General features: G+C 39.9%; 1 protein-coding gene across 1 annotated transcript in view; it reads right to left on the reverse strand.

Moving 5' to 3' along the window:
• LOC149467478 (protein kinase C and casein kinase substrate in neurons protein 1-like) overlaps nt 1-22122 on the reverse strand; it is a 110094-nt gene that overhangs the window by 42310 nt on the left and 45662 nt on the right. Inside the window, exons 2-5 of the mRNA XM_089671588.1 lie at nt 8706-8796; nt 7605-7761; nt 5842-6077; nt 1747-1902 (exon numbers count right to left, since the gene is read on the reverse strand). Coding sequence (XP_089527714.1) covers nt 1747-1902; nt 5842-6077; nt 7605-7761; nt 8706-8765 — 609 coding nt within the window. The 5' untranslated portion in view covers nt 8766-8796. The remainder of the gene's footprint in view (nt 1-1746; nt 1903-5841; nt 6078-7604; nt 7762-8705; nt 8797-22122) is intronic.

Here is a 22122-nt window from a genome sequence, read left to right on the forward strand (position 1 = left end):
ACACTAGTCATGCTTCAGTTGTAGCAAACAGTACAATAACAATAGCTGTAACCCATGAGGGAAGGGACATATGTCCCTTGACAAACTTTGAAAAAGGGATTTTCCATTAAGAACAAGATTCCCATTTCCTCTATCATTTAAACAGGGACAAATAATCTAGTATAATAAATTGGATGCCCAAAACGGGCAGGCAACCCCAACAAAAAAAAGAGCACACACTCCACCTAAACCAAATGTATGAGAAAACTATTTAGAGGACTGCTTGCAAAACTAGCAGCCAAAACTGGCATTAGCAGAAGCTGAAACATCCACTTGATAAAACTTAGCAAAAGTGTGAACAGAAAAACCAGGTTGTAGCTTTATAGACCTGAGAAACAAGCCCGATATCAAAAACTTAGGAGGCGCTCACTGCACTAGTGGAGTAAGCCCTTACAAGAAAAGGGGGAACCTTCATGGTGTACCCATGAACAATATTTTGACAGATTCTTTGTGAAATGGTAGAACTGAAAGCTAGAGTATCTTTCTCAGGGCCCTCTGGAAGAACAAATAGGGCATTGAACATCCTAGGAGTAGTTCTAGAACTAAGATCCAAGAGGTGCGGATAACATCCAGACAATGGAGAACATTTTTCTTGTGATGAACAAGGATGACCATGTGAAGTCTTCATAGCGATGAAAGCCTGAGGCTGTAAAAAATTGCAGTTTCAAACCAAAAATGGTCCCCTACAGGACAATGCACCCAGTTCTGTATTTCTGAAAGCTCCCAATTTAAGGTTGTGGAATGAAGATGTGTTTTGAAGAAGCACAGTGAAATGTCGCACTATGGCTGTATTGGAAACACCTTTACCCTTTAATGACCATTTAAAACAGTTCTAAGAGCCAAACTTTAAAACAACATTGCTGCCCTAGAACACATCTTTTTTTCTTAACGTTAAATTAGAAGTGCCTCAGACACACCCTCCCAAGTGAACATGGAAATTCTTGTACACTATCCAAACCTCTACTGACATATGTCTATTTATTCCAAGAGCTTTCCAACAGTCTAGAGAGCAACTCATCCAAAGGTCTGTCTGGAGACAGAAATATTCTCCACAAGCTAAATGATAGTCGCTGACAATTCGTTTCAAGTTGTTGGTTTCAAGGCAACTATATGACTGTGAATACATTTTCAGGATGACAGAAATTAATTGTAACATATATGTCTTAATCACAAAAAATACTACACCACACTTTGTGCTCTTTCCTCCTCCATCGTTTTACTTGAGGAACCATTTTCCTGAAGATTCTCAATCAAAAGCTAAGATGGTGTGGGAAGGGTGCTAGGCGCTATGGCCTGGTCCACAGTTTTGTATGTCTAGTGTCCATTCCCCGTGAAGGTGGCACTATTTAATTCATGGTATTATTTTGGATCCTGTGTCCCTCAATGGCTGATAAAGGAAATGTGTTTTTATTGCTTTTTGTGCCTAACCCTTCACTTTACAGTGGTATTCTATCTTAAACAAAATAGATGACAATTCATAAATCCACTTTCACAACTTTAGTCATACCACTGAACAATGACCTTTGATTGGTTGTAACTGTTTAGTGTGCTTTGCATAATGTCCATATATTGCTATTATCACCTAGGTCAAGACTACAGGGTATTACAAAATCTTATCTGAGGGACACATAGGTGTTATGATTATGGTTTACATTATACTGTATATGGGACCACACAGCTTTTGTGAAATTTTTAGCTCCATCCCACCTTGTCTTTGTCTTCTTTACATTTTTCATGGTCTTCTGTGAGCTTCTTCTGTTTCTCTAGAGATAATTCCGGGTTGATCTTTCCATTGTTCTCTCTGACGCTTGCTAAATGTTCCTTTTTGCATGCTTTGTGATACGCTGACTTTGCCTTTTCAAGCTGCAGAAAGTTTACAACAAAATTGCTGCATAATAGAATTAATGAAGAGTAGCCTGCTACTATAAAACCCATCTCCAACCGACTGACATTAGACCACCAGAGCACACCTTGACCACTGATAAAATTATATTAAGGGTACATGTGAAGATTCTTCAGTCAAAATATTTTTTGTGTGTATGCATAGCATAGTACAGGCCCATTCTACTGTGTTTTTGGGATTAGTTATTTAGTCAGCTAGGTAATATTTGCTTCTTCAAGCTAAATGTTACTTCTGAAGTGTTTCAGGAGCTCTCCCTTGATGGGTAGTGCAAGTCCTACTGTTCCCACCTGCTTAACACTGGAAAGAAAGGTTAAGGAAACAATAGAAACTCATTTATCAATCAAGTAATGTTTTTTACATCACATTAAATTATATATACATCCATTCAAAAACTTTAATATTGAAAGAAGGTGATAGGAGCACCCTGCAAGTAAAATCCTCTCTTTACTTTGTGATATCTGGTCTCCCTGGATGTGTTACTCACTGAAAATTGACAAACTAGATCCTAACAACCCTCAACTACAGATGGATCACTCTATAGCTGAGATCAACACCCCAAATTAATATTGTCTTGATCTCTTTGGAGATACCTCCCAATGACATTATACAGCTCTATGAAACATCACAAAACATTGCCTTTTGGTTATTATAAGATGGATCACACACCTGTTTGTTACCTAAACCCTGTAGCCACAGTTGTTTTTTTACTTATATGTTCCTTCACATATATCTATGAGTTCCTTATTCTCTGACTCTCCTTCATGAGAATGTCAATAATCTTGAACTTTGTACCCCATTGTGTACATGCACTGATATACTTTTAATGCTCCATCAACATTTGTTGTGGTTAGCAGTTATTGGGGTGTATTTACTAAAACTGGAGCACTCAGAATCTAGTGCAACTGTGCATGGTAACTAATCAGCTTCTAACTTCAGCTTAAAACACAGAGAGGGTGCAAACGCCTAGTGTATTGTTTTACCAATAAAAACCTCAAAGAGCAGTTCATAAGAGAAAAAATTATTGAAGTAGCTGATATAACAGAGATGGATTAATTACCACAGGGAAAGTGGAGGAAGAAAATTCCCAACAAGATCTGGTACCCATTATTCTGAAGTACAATGTACAACACAAACATATAGAAAAAATTATACAACGGCATTGGCATGTACTAACAACAGATAAACATCACAAAACCATATTACCGAATTGACCAAAGTTGCATACAGAAGAGCCCTTACTATACGCAACAAAATACTGAGAAATACGATAGAACCACCTCCAACAAGAGAATACTCATTCTTCACACGTAAAGGATTTTATTAATGTAAAAAAGATGTTATGTCTGTAACCAGACTAGAAAACCAAATGAATAATTTATCAACATTAAACCTCATTTGCCATGTAATTGCCCAATTAAACAGTGCATTGAGGTCGGCTTGTAAATTGGAGACATCCTGTAAGGACGTTATTCCACTGCAAAGCTTGGTGTCATCTGCAAAGACTGAAATTATATTTTTAATCCCAGACCCTATATCATTTATGAATATATTAAAAAGTAATGGTCACAACACTGAACATTGGGGGTACACCACTGACAACACTAGACCATTCAGAGTATGAATCATTAACCACTACTCTCTGAATACAATCTTTAGCCGGTTTTCTTCTCATTTACATACAGATTTTTCCAAGCATGCAGACTTTACCTTACACATTAGCCATGTGGAGAACTGTGTCAAACGCTTTTGCAAAATCAAAGTATACCACGTCCACTGCCACCCCTCTGTCCAAGTATACCACGTCCACCACCACCCCTCTGTCCAAGTATACCACATCCACCGCCACCCCTCTGTCCAAGTATACCACGTCCACCGCCACCCCTCTGTCCAAGTATACCACGTCCACCGCCACCCCTCTGTCCAAGTATACCACAGCCACCCTTCTGTCCACATGGGCAAGGCAAACATGGCTTCATGAATGGGCAAGAGCCTTAAAGGCACCTCACCCCACATATGACTGAAGTCAATAGGAAATCCAAGCAGAGAGTCCCTAGTGGTATTGAGGTGTAGGAGGATTGGGATATTGCTGAAAGGTGGATGGATTATGATATAAACGCTATATCACATATTTTTTAAGGTGAGAGTTCTGTGAGTACAGAGGTGGCACAGAGTGTGTGAAGTGGAACTTCACAGTGGGAATTTACCTTTGGTGAATTGATCCTGACACAGGACTATTATTATTATTTTTATGACACTTAGAAGCTTATTGACTAGGCACTTTTCTTTTGGATAGTATCACTGAACACTGAGCTGTATTGTTTTCGCTTTTATATTGATGTTTAGTGGCTAAATGGTTAGCACTTCCGCCTGGCAGTACTAGGGTCGTTGGTTCAAATCCCAAGCACAGCACCACCTGCCTGGAGTTTGCATGTTCTCCCTGTGCATGCGTGGGTTTCCTCTGGGTACTCTGGTTTCCTCCCACACTCCAAAGACATGCTTGTAGGTGAATTGGATCCTGTCTAAATTGGCCGTAGTATGTGTATGTATGAATGTGAGTTAGGGACCTTAGATTATACACCCCTTGAGGGTTGGGGACTGATGTGAATGTACAATATATATGTAAAGCGCTGCGTAAATTGATGGCGCTATATAAGTACCTGAAATAAATATACACCCTGTTTATATTCCATGCATTGCTGTGCATATGAAATGAGTTTTCCGTACACGGGTTGATGGTTATACATTTACTTATTTTAGCATGGTATTTATTATAGTTTCAGCAATGCAGCATCACACTCCATTATTTATCTGATTCAAGAGTGGGAACACACATAGATGCATGCAGCAGCTCTTTCACATTTTTAGTTATCCAGCACTTAGTCAGTTACATAGTGCAGGAGTCACTAACTATATAACTTTTAAAAAAAGTGATTCGGGGGACTAACTCCCTTCCTAAGAGCTATCGCCATAGCTGTGAGGAAGGGGGTTAGTCCCCCAAAACACATCAGCTGGCATTGTAATCCTGTCTCCAACTGAAGGTGGAAAGCGGACCTCCTGATTTTGTTCTTTGTGCATACCTTTAGCTCACTTGGCTTTTGAATATAACATGTTTTTTATAACCTTTAATAAAGTGCTGGCGATAATGCACTAGGCCTCACTGTTTGTGTTCTGTGCAGTGTTGGATTTCTTCGATCTGAGGAAGGCTGCACTGCCATCTTTATGGATTTATGGTTTATGCGATGGATGCCTCTACCATTTCTGAGTGCTGAAGTGTCAAGTTTGAAGTTTTCTCTTTTTTCTAACTTCAACGAACAACTTCTTGTTCAACTAAGCTCTGGCAATAAAACTCGAAAGCTGATTGATTTCTATGTAGATTTGCACCAGATTTTGCATTCTTTAGTTTCAGTAAATAACTCCCATTGTGTCTGCTTTACAACTGTACTATTTATCTTGCATATGTGTACACATTATGTACTGTTCTCAATGTTTTGCAATTGAAATCATCAACACAACTAATTTCTCTTCTTTTCTGTAACACGTTTATTCTATGTATCATAAAACTTTAATAAACAGAGATGATGCAAAAAACTGCTCTCTTTACAACCCTGGTGCAGAGAATCAGAACTGAAGTTTCCAAGGTAGTCTCCTCCTCTTGATGCATACTATGCCAGTGCCTATTGTAAAAGATATCTAAACCTAAACACATTTTATAAATTGCAGCTTACCAGTCCTTAGATGCATTAGTTTACATTTTGCAGGCTAAATACATTTTCAGCAAGTACAGAAAATAACTGTTGATCTTGCCATAAAACTTTCTGTGAGTTGAAAAGCAAGAATAAACATTTATTCTTTCTTGTGTAAACTACAACTCCTAGTCATTACCACCATTAGCCTCTTACCTTCTTTAATTTCTTGGCCCATGGTTTTTGTGCCTTGTGGAAGCCATTCTCCACCTCACAAGACTCCTTGAAGCCACCAAATATCTTGCGGCGGTAGGTTTCCTTTTGCCAGTTGCGTATTCTGTCAGTGTCATCTGTCATCAGAGTCTTTTGGATTTGTACATGTAGTGCACTGAGCTTCTCTGTGGTTGTCATAAATGATTTCCAGGCACGCTGAAGAGAGCCATACATGGGACCTGGGAACAAATTACTTTTACATTTTATTTAGTTCACTGAAGGGAAATTTTAGATAAAAAGTAATAAATACGCAGTTAAACCTGCAACTTCTTAGTTTTAAATTGCTTTGGTAGTAAACATTTTTGACCTACACAAACTCCAAACGCCTTTCAGTGGCCTGTAGATACAATCAAATAACTCTATGCAACTCAAATCTCCAGATGTTGAGAGCTGAAGATACCAGAATATGTACCTATAAATTATTTTAAAATTTCTGTTCTTTAAGAACAAATAAAAAAAAAAGAAATATATATATATATATATATATATATATATACACACACACACAGTATATACGTATATATATATATATACACACAGTATATACATATGGGTGTTTTAGTAGACCTAACTACAGTAAGTTAGAAAAAGTTGACAGCATCTTTAGAGCTCACAATAGTTTCTTTAAAATGTGAATATTTATTTTCACTTATCTGCTAGAGAAGAACAAATTGATTTTCCTGGTTCAAAGGTCACCAAAGGATCAAGTTGATTTGAGGTTGGCAGATGCACTAGCTGATCTACTAGGTTGTTCCTAAATGTTTTTTTTAAATAAGAAATATTTAAGACGTAAGAAAATAAAATGAAACAGTGCATGGGGTCTATTAGTTTGGCCACCAAGTCTATCACCTTGATCATTTAGGCTGTTGTCCCATTTCAAAAAGGCTGCAAGCATGTAGAATCCATGCTGTATAGCATTTCATGATAAAAAGTAAAAAATATAATGCCCTTAAAACACCACTGAGTGATAGACTGGCACCAGACTTTTCATACCAGTGACTCAAACCAATATAAAATAGTATAAAATATGAATAAAACTATTTATAGTATAGCAGACTTTAGAAAAAATGATTAGTACGTCGGCAGGGGCCTGCTTGTGCCAGGCGCTGCCAACAAGGACCCAAAGGAGTAGAGACCCCTAGTGGCAAATTAAAATTATAGTTGTGACATCTCTCACATATAAAACACAGGCATTTTGTCCTGACTGTAACATGTAAATTGTATACTGTATGTTCTAAAAATTATATTTTCAATCATGCTATAGATCATACTGTATTGTATGCAGCGTCACCCCTGAATAAGGAGCTATTGTCTTCGAAACGTGTTGGGTACTCAGTGTAGAGTCTCTGCTAATATATCAAACTTGTGTACTGCTTTGTAACAATACTGTATGGATAACAATGTAATATACTATGTTTTATACTTTTAAAAGATTAATACAATGAAGAGTATTTTGCAATTTTTTAATATTGTCTCCAAATTCCCTAAAAATCCCACATAAAGTGATAGGGGGTAACTGTTGTATATATTTATTGCTGAATTTATGAAATAATTAGTGGGATACCAGCAATATCGCTAATATACCAGGCAGATAACCATTCATTGAGTGGGCCTCTAATTTATTTATTATCAATATATTTAGCAAATGATTACATTGAATGGGAAGGCGATACGTCCTTTTAGTCCCTTTAAATTCAGCTACTTACTGCTGTCTACCAGCGGTTTCCATTTCCGAGTCCATTCATCCATCTGCAGAGCGTACTGTTTCTCTATTTTAGCTCTGTCTTGGAAACAAGCAATGATCTCATCACACAGTCGGTGGCCATCTTCCGTCCGCTTCACTGTGGGTCCATAGTTGTTAGGCTGGACAGTGGGGAGATGATAGCCAAGTCAGATTGTTTTCACACCCATGCAATCCAATTCTTGCAATAGCACTGTGTTTTGTGACCTGTTTTGGGGTGTCATTAATTTAACATTAACACCCGAGTGTGATTTCAATGCGGTGTGGGAAACATTCAGGATTCACTGCATTTCCCACACTGCATATATATGAACCGTGGCTGAGACAAATGTTCACTTCAAGGCAGGATCACAGAACATGAGTAAATTTTAGGTCTCCAATCTGAACCCTATTTAATTCAATGTGTGCCAAAGGAAAGATGCAAGGAAGTTGTCATGTATAGTAATGTTATTTTTGCTGGTTTTATACATGACATTCAACTCCCACCGAACAAGTAAAAAGTCTGAAGTTTGGAGGAACAAACCTTTTCTTGGACCAAGCTTCTCTCCAATTTTATCTGTACTTTCTATTCAACACTGATACACAATAACATCTGGGTGGTTGTTTAATTTCCATAACCATTACTGCTTATATCCCAGTCCTGTATTTGCTGTGAAGTTGATCTTAGACCAGAACCTCCCAAACCCTTCCTGCAAACCTTTTACTCCTCTGTCTCTGATCTAGAGAGATATTCTCTGGGAAGCTGCCTGTCAAAATCTTCTGTATTTCTTTTTTCATTACAAATTCCCTATATAATTTAATAGAGAGTTACTGATCATGCGTGGACCTGGCACAGAGGATTCTGAGCTTCCTCGGCAATATTTCACTGGAACGAGGATGGGAGAGTATGAAAGCTATAGAGGTAGCAGGGGGAGGGGACAATATATTATAAGTGTACCTGCACCACGGGTAGTTTACCCTAACAGTTTGAAAAATATTCAGAGATCCAGCCCCATATCCCAATTTGGTTCCTATACACCCAAATGATATGCTTACCCCTGGTTAAGAATCCCTGTTCTACACTTACCATCCAGAAGCTGTCATTGGTGTTTTCATCACCTGCAACTTCACTGTAAATCACTGACATGGCCTTGTTCTAATCTTCTGTCAGTAGATGTCTGCAACAAAACACACATCAGGCCATTAAACCATAACAAATCCACAGCTAGAAGGTTAAACCTATTATACATATAGTGATAAATGTACAGATAAATTGAAAATCTCCCAAGATGCCTCTGGATAGCCTAGGCAACTTGTAACCAGGAATAGGAATTCAATTCTTATTTATTACTTTTAATAATAGAATAAGTAATTTTTGTGCAATCTATTGCATTTTTGCCTTCCACTGGCCCTGTGGATTCTTTACTTTTAGACCTTCATCCAGTGGATTTCAATCTTAGGGAGACCAGAGCCCGCTAATGTCCTCCAAAACCCTACATACCCTAACATGGCTGCAATTGAAATGTAAATCAAGGTCAACTCTCATTCTAAACCTTCCCTACTTTATCCATTACAAAGAAATAGAAAGAAATTGGGGTGTAGCTACATTTCAAATCCATAATTATGATAAGAAGCTTTAAGTCTGATCATTTAACATTAAAGAGTAAAAGAATAACACACTATTGAACTTGTGAACAACAACAGCAATTGATCAGAATTTTTGTTTAATGTTTCTCTGAAATAAACGGTGAAATTGGTTCCTATTAGTCACAACTCCAGTTCTCTGCTTATTTTTAAATGTCTTTTTAATGTGATGCAAGTCCGTGGAGCACACATTTTTTTGCCAGTGTCAGTATCTGGACTTATCACATGAATGTAATGTTACTACAGGCATTCAACCTATTCCCCTGGAGAAGAGATGCTTAAGAGGGGATATGATCACAATATACAAATTGTTAAATGGGGGCTCTGCATTGGGAGGAAACTACTTAAACTAAGGTCTCTAAAGAAGATGATTAGTGGTTCAGTCTTAAACTGCATAAGGGGTTCTTTACTGTTAGCGTGGTAAGGATGTGGAACTCCCTTCCACAGCATGTGGTGTCAGCGAGCAGTATACATAAATCCAAATAACTCGTAGATATGCTTCTCAGGGAACACAGTGTACAGAGGTATTGAAATATATATGGTAGTGACATAAACCATGTCTATGCGCATTTAGAGTATTTACATATATATTCTATATATGTAAAGCACTGCGTAAATTGACGGCGCTGTATAAGTACCTGAAATAAATTTAGAGGAGTTTAGGGGCAGTGTTGTTTTGTGGCAGAAACACCCCCCCCCACCCCACCCCCCACAGCATCAGTTTTGGCAGAAAAAAATATTGATGTTTGTAAACGCATTTAAAGGCGCGTTCATTGCTTGAGCATTAATTCATTTCAATGGCCAGGATAAATGATTATTCTGCCCATTAAAATGAATTAATGCCCAAGTGCTTGATGCGCCCAAACGTGTTTCACACGTTTACAAGCATCAACCTTTTTTTCTGCCAAAATGCTGCTGCCAAAAGGAAAGGCATTTATCAGAGATGGCCAAATGTTCAATGTGAATTCGGGCTTAGATGCAAATTTGATGTGGTTTTTAATAAATTAGTTTTTTTCTGTCACTTGATATATTTTTAAAGGGACAGTGCAATTTATTCTTTATTCAGTTTGTATTTGTTGTTGTATTCTGGCAACTATTGAGTGCAGCTGCCCAAATTTCTTTTTCGGCGCTAAGAGTTTTTTTTGTTTTATTATATTAAATACAATACCAAAAAACCTAAGAGCAAGTTTGTAACAATATGTAAGTTCCATTGAAAATGACTGTCACCTAAACACTGCAGTAATTGTAATGCAAAAAACATGCTTGCTAATAATACAAGCTTTTTTACGTTTGAATGGAATGAATGCTAGTTTTGTAAATATTTTCTTTAATATTGCCAAGAGTAAAAAAAAATCACCTGAAAATATTTTTATTTTAATCAGATGCAAAATTAGAATAATTTTGCATCTTTTGCCAACAGGATATACAGTATAGGTATCTGTATGTAGAAGAGAAAATACAAGAACAAAAGAAGATTGTCTGACAGACCAAAGTTTCCTATACAACAGTCACCAGTCACATGACGCCAAACAGTACACCCTGACAGTGGCGTAGCGTGGGTTGTCAGCACCTGGGGCAAGACAAGTAATTTGCGGTCCCTAACCTGTGGACTTTTAGCACTCTCTAAGTCCCTTGCACTATGGGGACACAGTAGCTGTACGAACACATTTGCAGGTCGTAATTTGACAGGTGTTTGGCTCCAAACACAGACAGTATGCATTTAGATCCACTCATCCACACCTGCACACCTGACAAATTAGGGCCTGCGGCTGTGTTCTATGCTCATTCACAATGTATGGGCCAAAGACCCCATGTGAATGAGCCCTTACATTCTTTAAATGATTTTAGACAATTTTTTAACATTAATTTTGTAGAATTTTTTTAAATTATTCTTTTACAATGTTTAAAAATGTTTACAATTTATTTTAAAAAAATGTTTTCACAATTTTTTTTACAATGCTATTTCGGGGGGGTGGGGTTGTCTTTGGTGATATATCAGGGGTCTAAACAGAAACTTTGAGACAGAGAAAGAAGGAATAGAGGACACAGATTCTTTAATTCCTTTCTCTGTAGGCTGATCTGCTGATGAATGAACAGCAGACAGAGGTTCCTGTTCCTTAATAAACTGCCGCATAGTAAACATAGTTTACTATGCTCAGTTATCAATGGACACCGGAGTGATCGCTACCAATCGCACACTGTATTCATTCATTCACTGTCAGAATGGAAAAATATACCGACCCCTTCCACTGCTCTCCATCCTGACAGATGCTCCTGTGTACCAACAGCCACTGGCGGGACAGTGAAGCCGGCAGAGCTGCAGGGGAGGGGGGGCCTGGGCACACAGAGGGGGACCCGGGCACACAGAGGGAGCACACAGGAAGGATTCCAATGTAGGCAGGACAGAAAGGGGGAACGGATCACTGGGGCAGGGGTTAATTACAGTAACTGATGCTCTGTGTGTCTCTCCCTCCAGCAGCTGAAAGCTAGAGGAAGGGAGTGAGGGCTTTCAGCTACTGGAGAGAGTAATTGTGTTGTAATTAACCCCCACCCACCGAACTGATCCCCTCCCTGTCGGTGCCCTCTACAGGTACCCCCCTGTTGGCAGCCCTGGGCTGAAGTTCACAGCACCAGCTGCCTTATACTGGTGCTAGCCCTGCATCGGACCCAGCACACTTGGGATGACATGGGACTAGTTTCTGCGCCCCTCTGTGCGCCTATGGCGAGCGCACCGGCTGCCCCCCAACGATATGCCACTGCACCCTGAAACTATTCTAATTTTATGTAGGTGTTTTGATGTATCCAATATACACCCTGATAATAAAAAAAACTCTTTGATTAGGTTTGTATTCCCAACGCAAAACAGCTTCTTTAACCCAAAATGTGATGCTCCCATTACCAGATCTTTTATCATCTCTTATCATTTCTTAACTAATCTCAACACCAACATTGAAATACCTGTATATCTACCCAGTAACAAATTAAACACCACAATGTTTAGTTTTAAGCAGGCCATACACCATTGGAATTTTCAAAATTTCCATAATCCTTATTTGATTTTCTAATACTTAGTGGGGTAAACCAATTAATGTTTTTGACTGTAGTAACAAGAAGATTCGAAGGATCAGGATGGAAAATGTTTCTTGTTTCTTATGAGGGAATGCAATTCTAACTGTGAATGTGATCTCCATTCAGGAAAACATATTGTAAAACACTTGTGCTAGGAGTGAAAGAAACCTGTTTAATGTCTGGTATTTCATTCAAGTAGAAGGTTTGGATTAAATTTTAAGGGCTTTGGAATTAAATTAGTTGACCCAATGAAGGAAAGATCAAATGTTCCGACAAACAATTTGTTCAAAATTTTGAATGAAAGTTAGAATGAAATTCTACTGGTACAGGCGCAATGTCATCAGGTTTCTGTTGAACCACCCGATACTTGGCTCCTGTGTACGGGGCTTTAGTGAGAAAAATGTACATGTCAGGAAGGGAATGCCAACATCCACAATGATGTCCCAAGGCGTATACCTGTGCAGGATGGCACATTGTTGCTCATATGTGCATAGAGAAGGTGCGTGTGCTTGTGCATCTGTCACCATTTCTGGCATTAAGCGGGCTAATTAAACTAAGCTGTTGCATATGTCCAGTGCTGTCTTGTCTACAGCATTTCCATGAGACCAGCTATCAGCTACTTGTATCTGATTCCCAGTTATCGACCTGGCTTGCCTTCACCATTCCTGACCTCCACCTGCACTGATCCTGGCTTGTACTTGGATTCACACTTCTGCCTGCTGTTTCTGCTTCTGATCTGCTCACCTATTACCGACTCCTACCTGAATCCAGACTACACTTTTGCTTACATCAGGGGTGCTCAACCATGGCCCTTGGAGCCCTCTTATATGGCTCGCAGCCTCAAACCGGGGAAGTGCATGCCCGGGGTCAGCACCCCATTGATCACGATATGGGCTTGCTGACCCGCCATCCCAGAGCATCAGAGTGCATGAAGCCAGCAGCAGCAGTGGAGGAAGCAAGCAGCCATGGAGGGAACAGGAGCAGCATAAGCCAATGCTTCCTCTGAAGCACTGGCTCCTGTCCCAGGCAGAGTGATACCAAGTGCGCTTCACCTGGGTCCTTTCTAGCATCCTGGAAAGTAATGCCAGCAGAAGCTGGAAGAGGAAAGGAATGTCAGTATAATAAACAACACATACACTGAGTTTTTCAATGGACATATTAGCACCTATTAAAAGGGTAACAGCTATGAGGCTGCTTTCACACTGATCCGTGGGTGCAGCGTAGTGGACCTGCAGCTTTCCTGCAGGTTAGCTGCACTGAGCCATAGACTTCTATTATATCTTGCAGCTTTGGTGTGTTTTCTGAAAGTACACCAAAACTCCTTCATTCACCAAACCGGCACCACACCCCCAAAATAAAATAGAAGTCTATGTAAAACCACAGCTAACCAACAGGAAAGCTGCAGGTGCACTACTCTGCACCTATGGTGAAGGTGAACCGCAGCATATCAGCATGAAAGCAGCCTATGGAGGTCTCTGGACAGTAAGGGCTTGTTTACATTTGTGGTTAGGGGGTGGTAAAACCCCACAGTTGAAACGTGTTTTTACCACACACACCCCAATCACTGGTGTGGCGTCAACAGTCACAATGGCGACCCCACTCAATGCTCCAAGAGCATGTTTTACACTTGGACAGGATAGGTAGCGTGGTTGTCATATACAGGGTCCAATCCTCTCCATTTTCCTCCTGCAACTGTTGAAATCTGGCTTCTCCTCCTCTGCTTTCTGCCAGCATTCAGTGGCTACAGGATCAAAATGTTTATGCTATTCAAGAAAATCGACATTCTGCATCATTTGATTTCATTGTGGCCTGTGAACGTTTACCAAATCAGTGAAGTGGTCCTTGCTCTTCCAAAGGTTGAGCACCGCTGGTTTACATGATCTGATCACCTCTTACTGAACTGGATCACCTGTTACTGAACTGTGCTCCTTATCTGCCCACTGCTCAGTCGGTCCTTGCTGACTACATACCTGTAGTCCAGTCATTCCTGCTAATGACCAGTCTGCTAACTAGTCAGTTTCCGCTGACCATCTGCCTGTTGACCAGTCAGTCTCCGCTTATCATCTACCTGCTACCCAGCCAAACTTCACCAATTGTTTCCGGCTCTCTAGTTTGACTCTACTATGTTACAGACGGTCTGTTCATTCTAACTGCAGACAGGAACTTTTAGGCACTTGTACCACTATACACTCCTGTGCCACCTAATAGAAATATAAACATATAAAATATGCAGCGCTGATATAAATAAAAACACACACGTATTAATAAAACTTTGAATTGCAATTAAATCATAAATGGGTGCTGGATCCCAGTATGGTGGGATATATAAAGTGACACGTGCAATACAGTCATTAAATTTGTAGGGAAGAAAATCTGTGGCTCCTGTGATAGTGGAAATGGATAAACATTGTACTAACCAGATATCGCAACTTAATGCGCATGGAGTATATAAGACCTACTCCTGGTTCTCTGGATGTGGAATACTGCAGGGGATTGATGTCATCAGCGCTGCAACCACCAGGTGTCATCCATCCGAAATGAGCATCCAACCTCCAGAAATGCCAATACCAGCCACCAGGGGGGTCATGCACAATGCCAAGCCACAGAAATACAGGTGTCACCTTCAAAAAACGGGCTCCCATGGAAGTATGCCCCTCTTACAATGGTGATTAGAATGCCAACCTGAACATTGGTGTCATGCCACTGGCTCTTTCATGTGGCAATGGACCTAGAACTTTGATGTTACCATCAAATGGGAAGATCAATCAGCCACAGCTCAAAGAACCCCTAGCAACCTCTCAAGAAACTCTAAAGCTGGCCATACACATGTAGATTTTCGGACGAGAATATTCGTACAAAAAGTCGTATGAAAATTCTTTGAACATTCAGTGAATGGAAAATTGTCTTTTATTTTTAACATTCGAGTTTAAATGAATGTAATTTCTGAACGATAACCACATATACTGGGCGAAAATTTGTTTAATTGAGACAAGTTTTCCTTCCTGACACTTCAAATTTTCCCATCACTGCGGTCGAAAACAAACATCGATTTGACCCCACTAACGATTAGAAAATCAAATGAATATTTTTGAAACGAAAATTCTTGAATACGTGTGTGGCCAGCTTAAGGTTTCACAGAATCTTGGCTGAGAACAACTGCTCTACATCTTCTATCTTATGTCAGCAGCTGATCAGAGGCACTCTCATTGTCAACATAATGTTTCAGGTTTCACCTGGTTTCTGGAGGTTTGGATTTCTTTATGACCTTTTCACAGCAAATCCTGTTAATTCGAAGTTCATGGTGTATTATATCTGCTGTAGGGACAAGTTGGGGAGAAATGACAAACTGCATAGTAATAGATTATGGTCAGTTAGCTAACTGGACTTTCATTTTGTGAATTGCTGTGGTGGGTCTTGTTTGCAAGCTCACAGTTCTTCATTTATCCTAAAACAGACTATCTGTGCCAGCAACAAGTTTGAATGTAAGCACTTGGACAGTTACCCAATTTGATGATTTCTTTCTTGTATGTTTTATTAGGGCCCTTTTTTTCATACATTTGTCATTATGCTGCGCATCAACGTGTTGTGTTAAGGCGACCGTTCATTTGAATTGGTTGTCTACCACACCAAAACAAACCAAAAAAGGTGCATGCAGTATTTTTGCCAGAACAACACTCAGCAATGCATGGGCCCTAAAAACCACAATGAAGCTTCTACAGTACAGTTATTACTGAAATGCAGTTGAGCTGCCTCCTATCCATTTTTCCAGTCAACATCACTTAGTAATAATTGATGAAGCTTCAGTTGGACATTAAAAAAATTGTGTTATGGTGAAAATTGACTAACAAGGCTTATCCTCCATTAACTTTAGTGTGGTTTTCGGTAAGGTCTAAGAGGACTTGAAGAACCTCTAGGTAATCAAACCAGAAAAGATTATTTTGACCAGTGGTTGAATAATGGTGGTTTAAAGTGGTAGTAAACACTCAATTGTGAATTTTACCGAAAGGTAAGCCTATAATAAAGCTTGTGGGTAAAATGAATATCTTCTAAATGTTCACCATTTAGGAGATATTCTAGGGAGCTGCAGCTGATGACGTCACCAATGTATGCGCTCTGAAGGAATAGCATACCTGCGATGTAACTTCAGAGCTCTGTACCGTGGCCCTGATTCCCGAGTGCATGTTATTGCGGCTCAGCCATTCAAGTGGCCACCGCCCACAAATCCAGAAGGAAGAGGAAACATGTATCTTCCTCAAGTCTACCCTCACCAACCCAAACTAACCTGCACTAACACCCCCTACCTTAGCCTCTTACTTACCACTCCCTGTAGAGGAGCTTCATGTGTCATGTTTTCTGCGTCTGGGAATAATAGTTTAGGAGGGGTGTAGGTTTTTTTTTACATTAAAGATGTGTTAGTGGTATTAAAGGTTCAGCTTTTTTTTTTAAAATAACTAACATGTCATATTTATCTGTGCAGTGGTTTTGCAAAGAGCAGCCTGAATCCTCCTCTTCTCGAGTCCCCTACTGGCACTGGCTTCTACCCCTTGACCAGTGCCCCCAATAATAAGCCGCTTGCTATGGTGGCACTGGTGCGTACTTGCTCTCGAACCCAGCTCTAAGAGTTCATAAGATACATAGGTGTTTATTTACTAAAGCTGGAACATGCAAAATCAGGCTCACTTCTGCATAGAAACCAATCCGGTTTCCATGCAGAAGTGAGCCTGATTTTGCACTCTCCAGCTTTAGTAAATAAACCCCATAGAGCCGTAGCTCGGTCCCACCCCCTGCTCTCTCCTCATTGGCTCACTGGCTGTGACTGACAACAGTAGGAACCAATAACTCCCGCTGCTGTCTCAGCCAATGAGGAGAGGCACATAGATCAAGAGGGGGCTCGGGGGAGTATTGGGGGGGGCAGTGGGGGGGAGCTGCACACAGAAGTTTTTTTTTACCTTAATGCATAATATAGTTACATAGTTAGTCTGGCTGAAAAAAAGACAAAAGTCCATCCAGTTCAACCATAAAAAAAAGTAATAATCCTAAACCCTATAATAAAGCTTGTGGGTAAAATGAATATCTTCTAAATGTTCACCATTTAGGAGATAATCTAGGGAGCTGCAGCTGGTGACGTCACCAACGTATGCGCTCTGAAGGAATAGCATACCTGCGATGTAACTTCAGAGCTCTGTACTGTGGCCCTGACTCCCGAGTCCATGTTATTGCGGCTCAGCCATTCAAGTGGCCACCGCCCACAAATCCAGAAGGAAGAGCGGGTGAAGATGGAAGCCTCTGCAGTGGTGACAGCATACCGCTGGAGGGCTTCATTATCAGGTAAGTCTTTCAAATGCAATGCATAATAGCACATTATGCCTTCACCTTGCAGGTGTTTTTTTGTGTGTTTTTTTACCTTTACTACTGCTTTAAAGTTTATAGTTGTTTTTTGAACTTTTAAGAGTTTTGAATGGCTCCTCTGTGTTTTTGTTAATGCTTTAAGTGTTCTTCTGTTTTATTTGGGTGTAAATGTTGTCAATTGTGGTATTTTATACATTGTGGGGGAGATTTACAAAAACAGAAGAGTGAAAAATCTGGTGCAACTCTGCATGATAGCCAAGCAGCTTCCAACTTCAGCTTGTTCACTTAAGCTTTGGTAATAAAACCCAGAAGCTGATTGGTTACTATGCAGAACTGCAACCGATTTTGCACTCTCCAGTTTTAGTAAATAACCCCTGTGAAAACAGCACCTTACTTCAAATAGACAGCTATATTTTTGTGTGTGTGGTTTTTTTTTACTATTTTTTATGTTTTATAACACATAAGAGTAATAATAAAATCCTAAAAAAACTAAATATAGAGGACATTTTCAAAAATGTTTTTCTACATTTACTTATTTTTTTTCATTACAGTAAGCATTATTGTGATCCCACATGATGTGATAAAAATAACATAAGAATAAATACCCAAAAATTGAAAACATGTATCTTCCTTTTTCCTATGTTTTTCTTTTCACGTTCTCAGTGCATTTACGACTTTTAACATTGGGTGTGTATATATGTTACTGTCTCAGTGACAGGCAGTGATTGGGTAGCTATCATGAGTAGTTTCTAATTGTGGCCTTTTTCTTAAAACTTTAATTTGCAGCATCACAAGGGGAATTTAAAGGGCAATTTCTAAAAAAGTTCAATAAATAACAAATCTTCATGCATAATATCTTATTTATATACTATAATTTTATCTATATGCTAAATCTTTATTTTTATTTAGAGAGGACAAAACGTTCCCTATGTGGTATATAAAGTCTTTGTGACAGGTTCTCTGTGATGTGACATCAGCTTGATTTCAAAGGAGAGGTGGGCAGATAGGTGGGATTGAGAGGTGGGCAAACAGATGGGATAGAAAGGTGGGCAGAGAGGCATACATACTAGAGTGTACAAAACGCTTCTCCTGTGCGCTGATACTGAGCACAACAAGGCTGGGTGGGGGGTATGGCTCCAACTGACTACGGAGATACAGGCACATCATGTGACAGCACAGTGTCCTTTAACTCTAAAGCCCCGTACACACGATGAGAGTATTGGACGAATGATCGCCCGTTTTTCTTCGCCTGCTAGTCTCACATCGAAAGTGAAAAGGTTATTAAAGATACGAAAATTCTCCTATGAAAGAAAATAATTTTGAAAGTGAAGTAATGTATTGTATTTTCGGATGACTACTGTACTGATTGAATGAAAATCTTACAATCTGTTATCGTACGATTAACATTTTTACTCGTCCCTTCGGATATTGTCGCACAAATTGTAATGATCGGCTCTCGAAAGCTGTGTACTAATGATCCGATTATCGGACGATTGGTCCTCGTACGAAAATATTCGTACAATATTCTTATAGTGTGTACAGGGCATTAGAGGGAATGACTTACATTTAAACTGACCACACTAGCCTCTAGCACTAGATCTGCTTCTGTGCTTGTCCTAGTGAGGTTGCAACAGACAGCAAGAGGGACTGGTAGGATCACCAGGTATTTCTAGGAAAACTAGCAAATGGAACAAAAACAGACTACAGTAAAACATACAGATATGGAATAATAAATTTAGGGGTAATATACACTTTAACAAAGATCAGGGACTCTCTGACCTCGTACCTTGTAGTACTGTCCTTCACTGGTAGTAAACATTCAGGACTGTGTGGATGAAGATGAACAACGTTACCATACAGTGAGGAAAGGTGCACCTCCAGCCTGCTATGTGGATTGGTCATGAGAGGCTCATGATTTGTGTGTCTGGGAGAGAGTCCAGTACAACGTAGCAGATTCTTGGAAGTAAATCTCTCCTGGCTACAAGCAGCATTCCTCTTCCAAGTTCCAGTCCACCTCCCAGTGCACCACATCTATCCATGTCACATCTACAATTTGTTTTATGCTGGCAGGTTTCATCTTGGCTGCTGACTTATTTTCCATGCAAAGCTAATAGCAATGAAACCCAGGCAGTGCATCAAATTGTCTTGGCAAATGCTTTGCCTCTAAATTGTGGAGCTGGTGTGTGTCACTCACAGTCTAACACTGATTTTAGACTCCTTGAATGAGGCCAATGTAAAGAACAAATGGTTTATTTCTCATCATATTGTAATTAAAGTGTACCTAGCATCAGATACATTTTTATATGTTAAAGGAAAGTTGTACTTTTAAAAGAAACCTCTCAAGTCTACCCTTACCAACCCAAACTAACCTGCACTAACACCCCCTACCTTAGCCTCTTACTTACCACTCCCTGTAGAGGAGCTTCATGTGTCATGTTTTCTACCTCTGGGAATAATAGTTTAGGAGGGGTGTAGGTTTTTTTTACATTAAATATGTGTTAGTGGTATTAAAGGTTCAGCTTTTTTTTTTTAAATAACTAACATGTCATATTTATCTGTGCAGTGGTTTTGCAAAGAGCAGCCTGAATCCTCCTCTTCTCGAGTCCCCTACTGGCACTGGCTTCTACCCCTTGACCAGTGTCCCCAATAGTAAGCCGCTTGCTATGGGGGCACTGGTGCGTACTTGCTCTCGAACCCAGGTCTAAGAGTTCATAAGATACATAGGTGTTTATTTACTAAAGCTGGAACGTGCAAAATCAGGCTCACTTTTGCATAGAAACCAATCCGGTTTCCATGCAAAAGTGAGCATGATTTTGCACTCTCCAGCTTTAGTAAATAAACCCCATAGAGCCGTAGCTCGGTCCCACCCCCTGCTCTCTCCTCATTGGCTCACTGGCTGTGACTGACAACAGTGGGAACCAATAGCTCCCGCTGCTGTCTCAGACAATGAGGAGAGGGAGTCCAGGGACAGTCTAGGCTCTTGTGCACATGGCTGGATCAAGAGGGGGCTCGGGTGAGTATTGGGGGGGGCAGTGGGGGGGAGCCGCACACAGAAGTTTTTTTTACCTTAATGCATAATATAGTTACATAGTTAGTCTGGCTGACAAAAAGACAAAAGTCCATCCAGTTCAACCATAAAAAAAAAGTTATAATCCTAAACCCACAGTTGATCCAGAGGAAGGCGAAAAACCCAGCAAAGCATGATCCAATTTGCTCCTGCAGGGGAAAAAAATTGCTTCCTGTTCCCCCGAGAGGATGAAGGTGCATATAGGTAAAAAACTTTCTGCCTTTATAACCACTTTAGGTTTGTGACTACAGTGGTTTTTTTTTTTTTTGCTTTTCGTATCAGAAGAACGTAGCTATTTTTTTTATTGTGAAACTTGTTTCTCATTAACTGAACCCAAGTCAGTTCCTTACTAACAGGGTGCCAATCGTGCCTGGTGCCTGTAAAAAAACAACTAACAAAGTTCCCAGTTCACTTACCAGCAAGCCTGCAAAAAAAACAAATTACCGTGTCTAAGTTCATGCCAAAACAAGGGGTTTAGTTAGAACACATTTGCATATATATGCATAAGCTACAGAGGCCACATCACGGCACCCCAGTGTACTGCAGTCCTAACTCTATAAATTTTAGCTGTAACAGGCCAGTTATAGGTTGGGGTCGTTGCCGTTTGTTTGTACCACTAGTAAATTGGTGGTGCTGATGGGAGGGGGGCACACTGGATACCTTCATTGCCATTGTACTATTGCTAGGTATCCAGTGCATCCTTATACCTTTAGGGGAGAGATGGCTTCTGTCACGATCGTGGCGTCAGACCCCAGACCTTCTCACCAAAACTCGTGACCGAAGGGCTAGCCAACCTAAAACCGTGATGTGACGTGCGTAACAATGCCACACCCAGCGGCACCCTGCAGAACGATTTTCCAGCTAATGGATACCGATCGATGTGCCAGCAGCCTGAATCGACTGTTACTGGGTCAGGTTAATTACGCAATTAACCCCTTCACACTGCCACCACCTCCTTTTTGATTAAAGAAAGAGGAAACTCACGTTCAGCTATAACACTATAATGGTTGATATAATCGACTGCATAACCCGGTCATAATACAGGCCTGTTGTACAGAAAGTTAAAACAAACAGTAGCGTCTCTTTAAAGGCAGGGATTTCGTAAATTTCAATTAAGAGATATAGAAACAATTCAACGCTTTCAGAAAGAGAGATTTATTACTAAAAGGGTCAAACAGGTGCAATAAAAATATTTACAGAGAAGATGTAACTAAGATATGTATATATACATAGAAAACAGCACAGCACAGCAAAGAGATAACAGGGAGAAGTTAAAGGGTTAAGTTACTTGTCATTAAGCCTTGGGTTAGCAGATCCAAGTTTTAGAACAGAAGGGTGCTTTAATCTCCCTGTGTTATGATGGAAAAATGGGAGA

Source organism: Staurois parvus, unplaced genomic scaffold (genome assembly GCF_062004578.1).
Source record: "Staurois parvus isolate SC_StPar_1 unplaced genomic scaffold, SC_StPar_1.0 ptg000108l, whole genome shotgun sequence".
Taxonomy (NCBI): Eukaryota; Metazoa; Chordata; class Amphibia; order Anura; family Ranidae; genus Staurois; species Staurois parvus.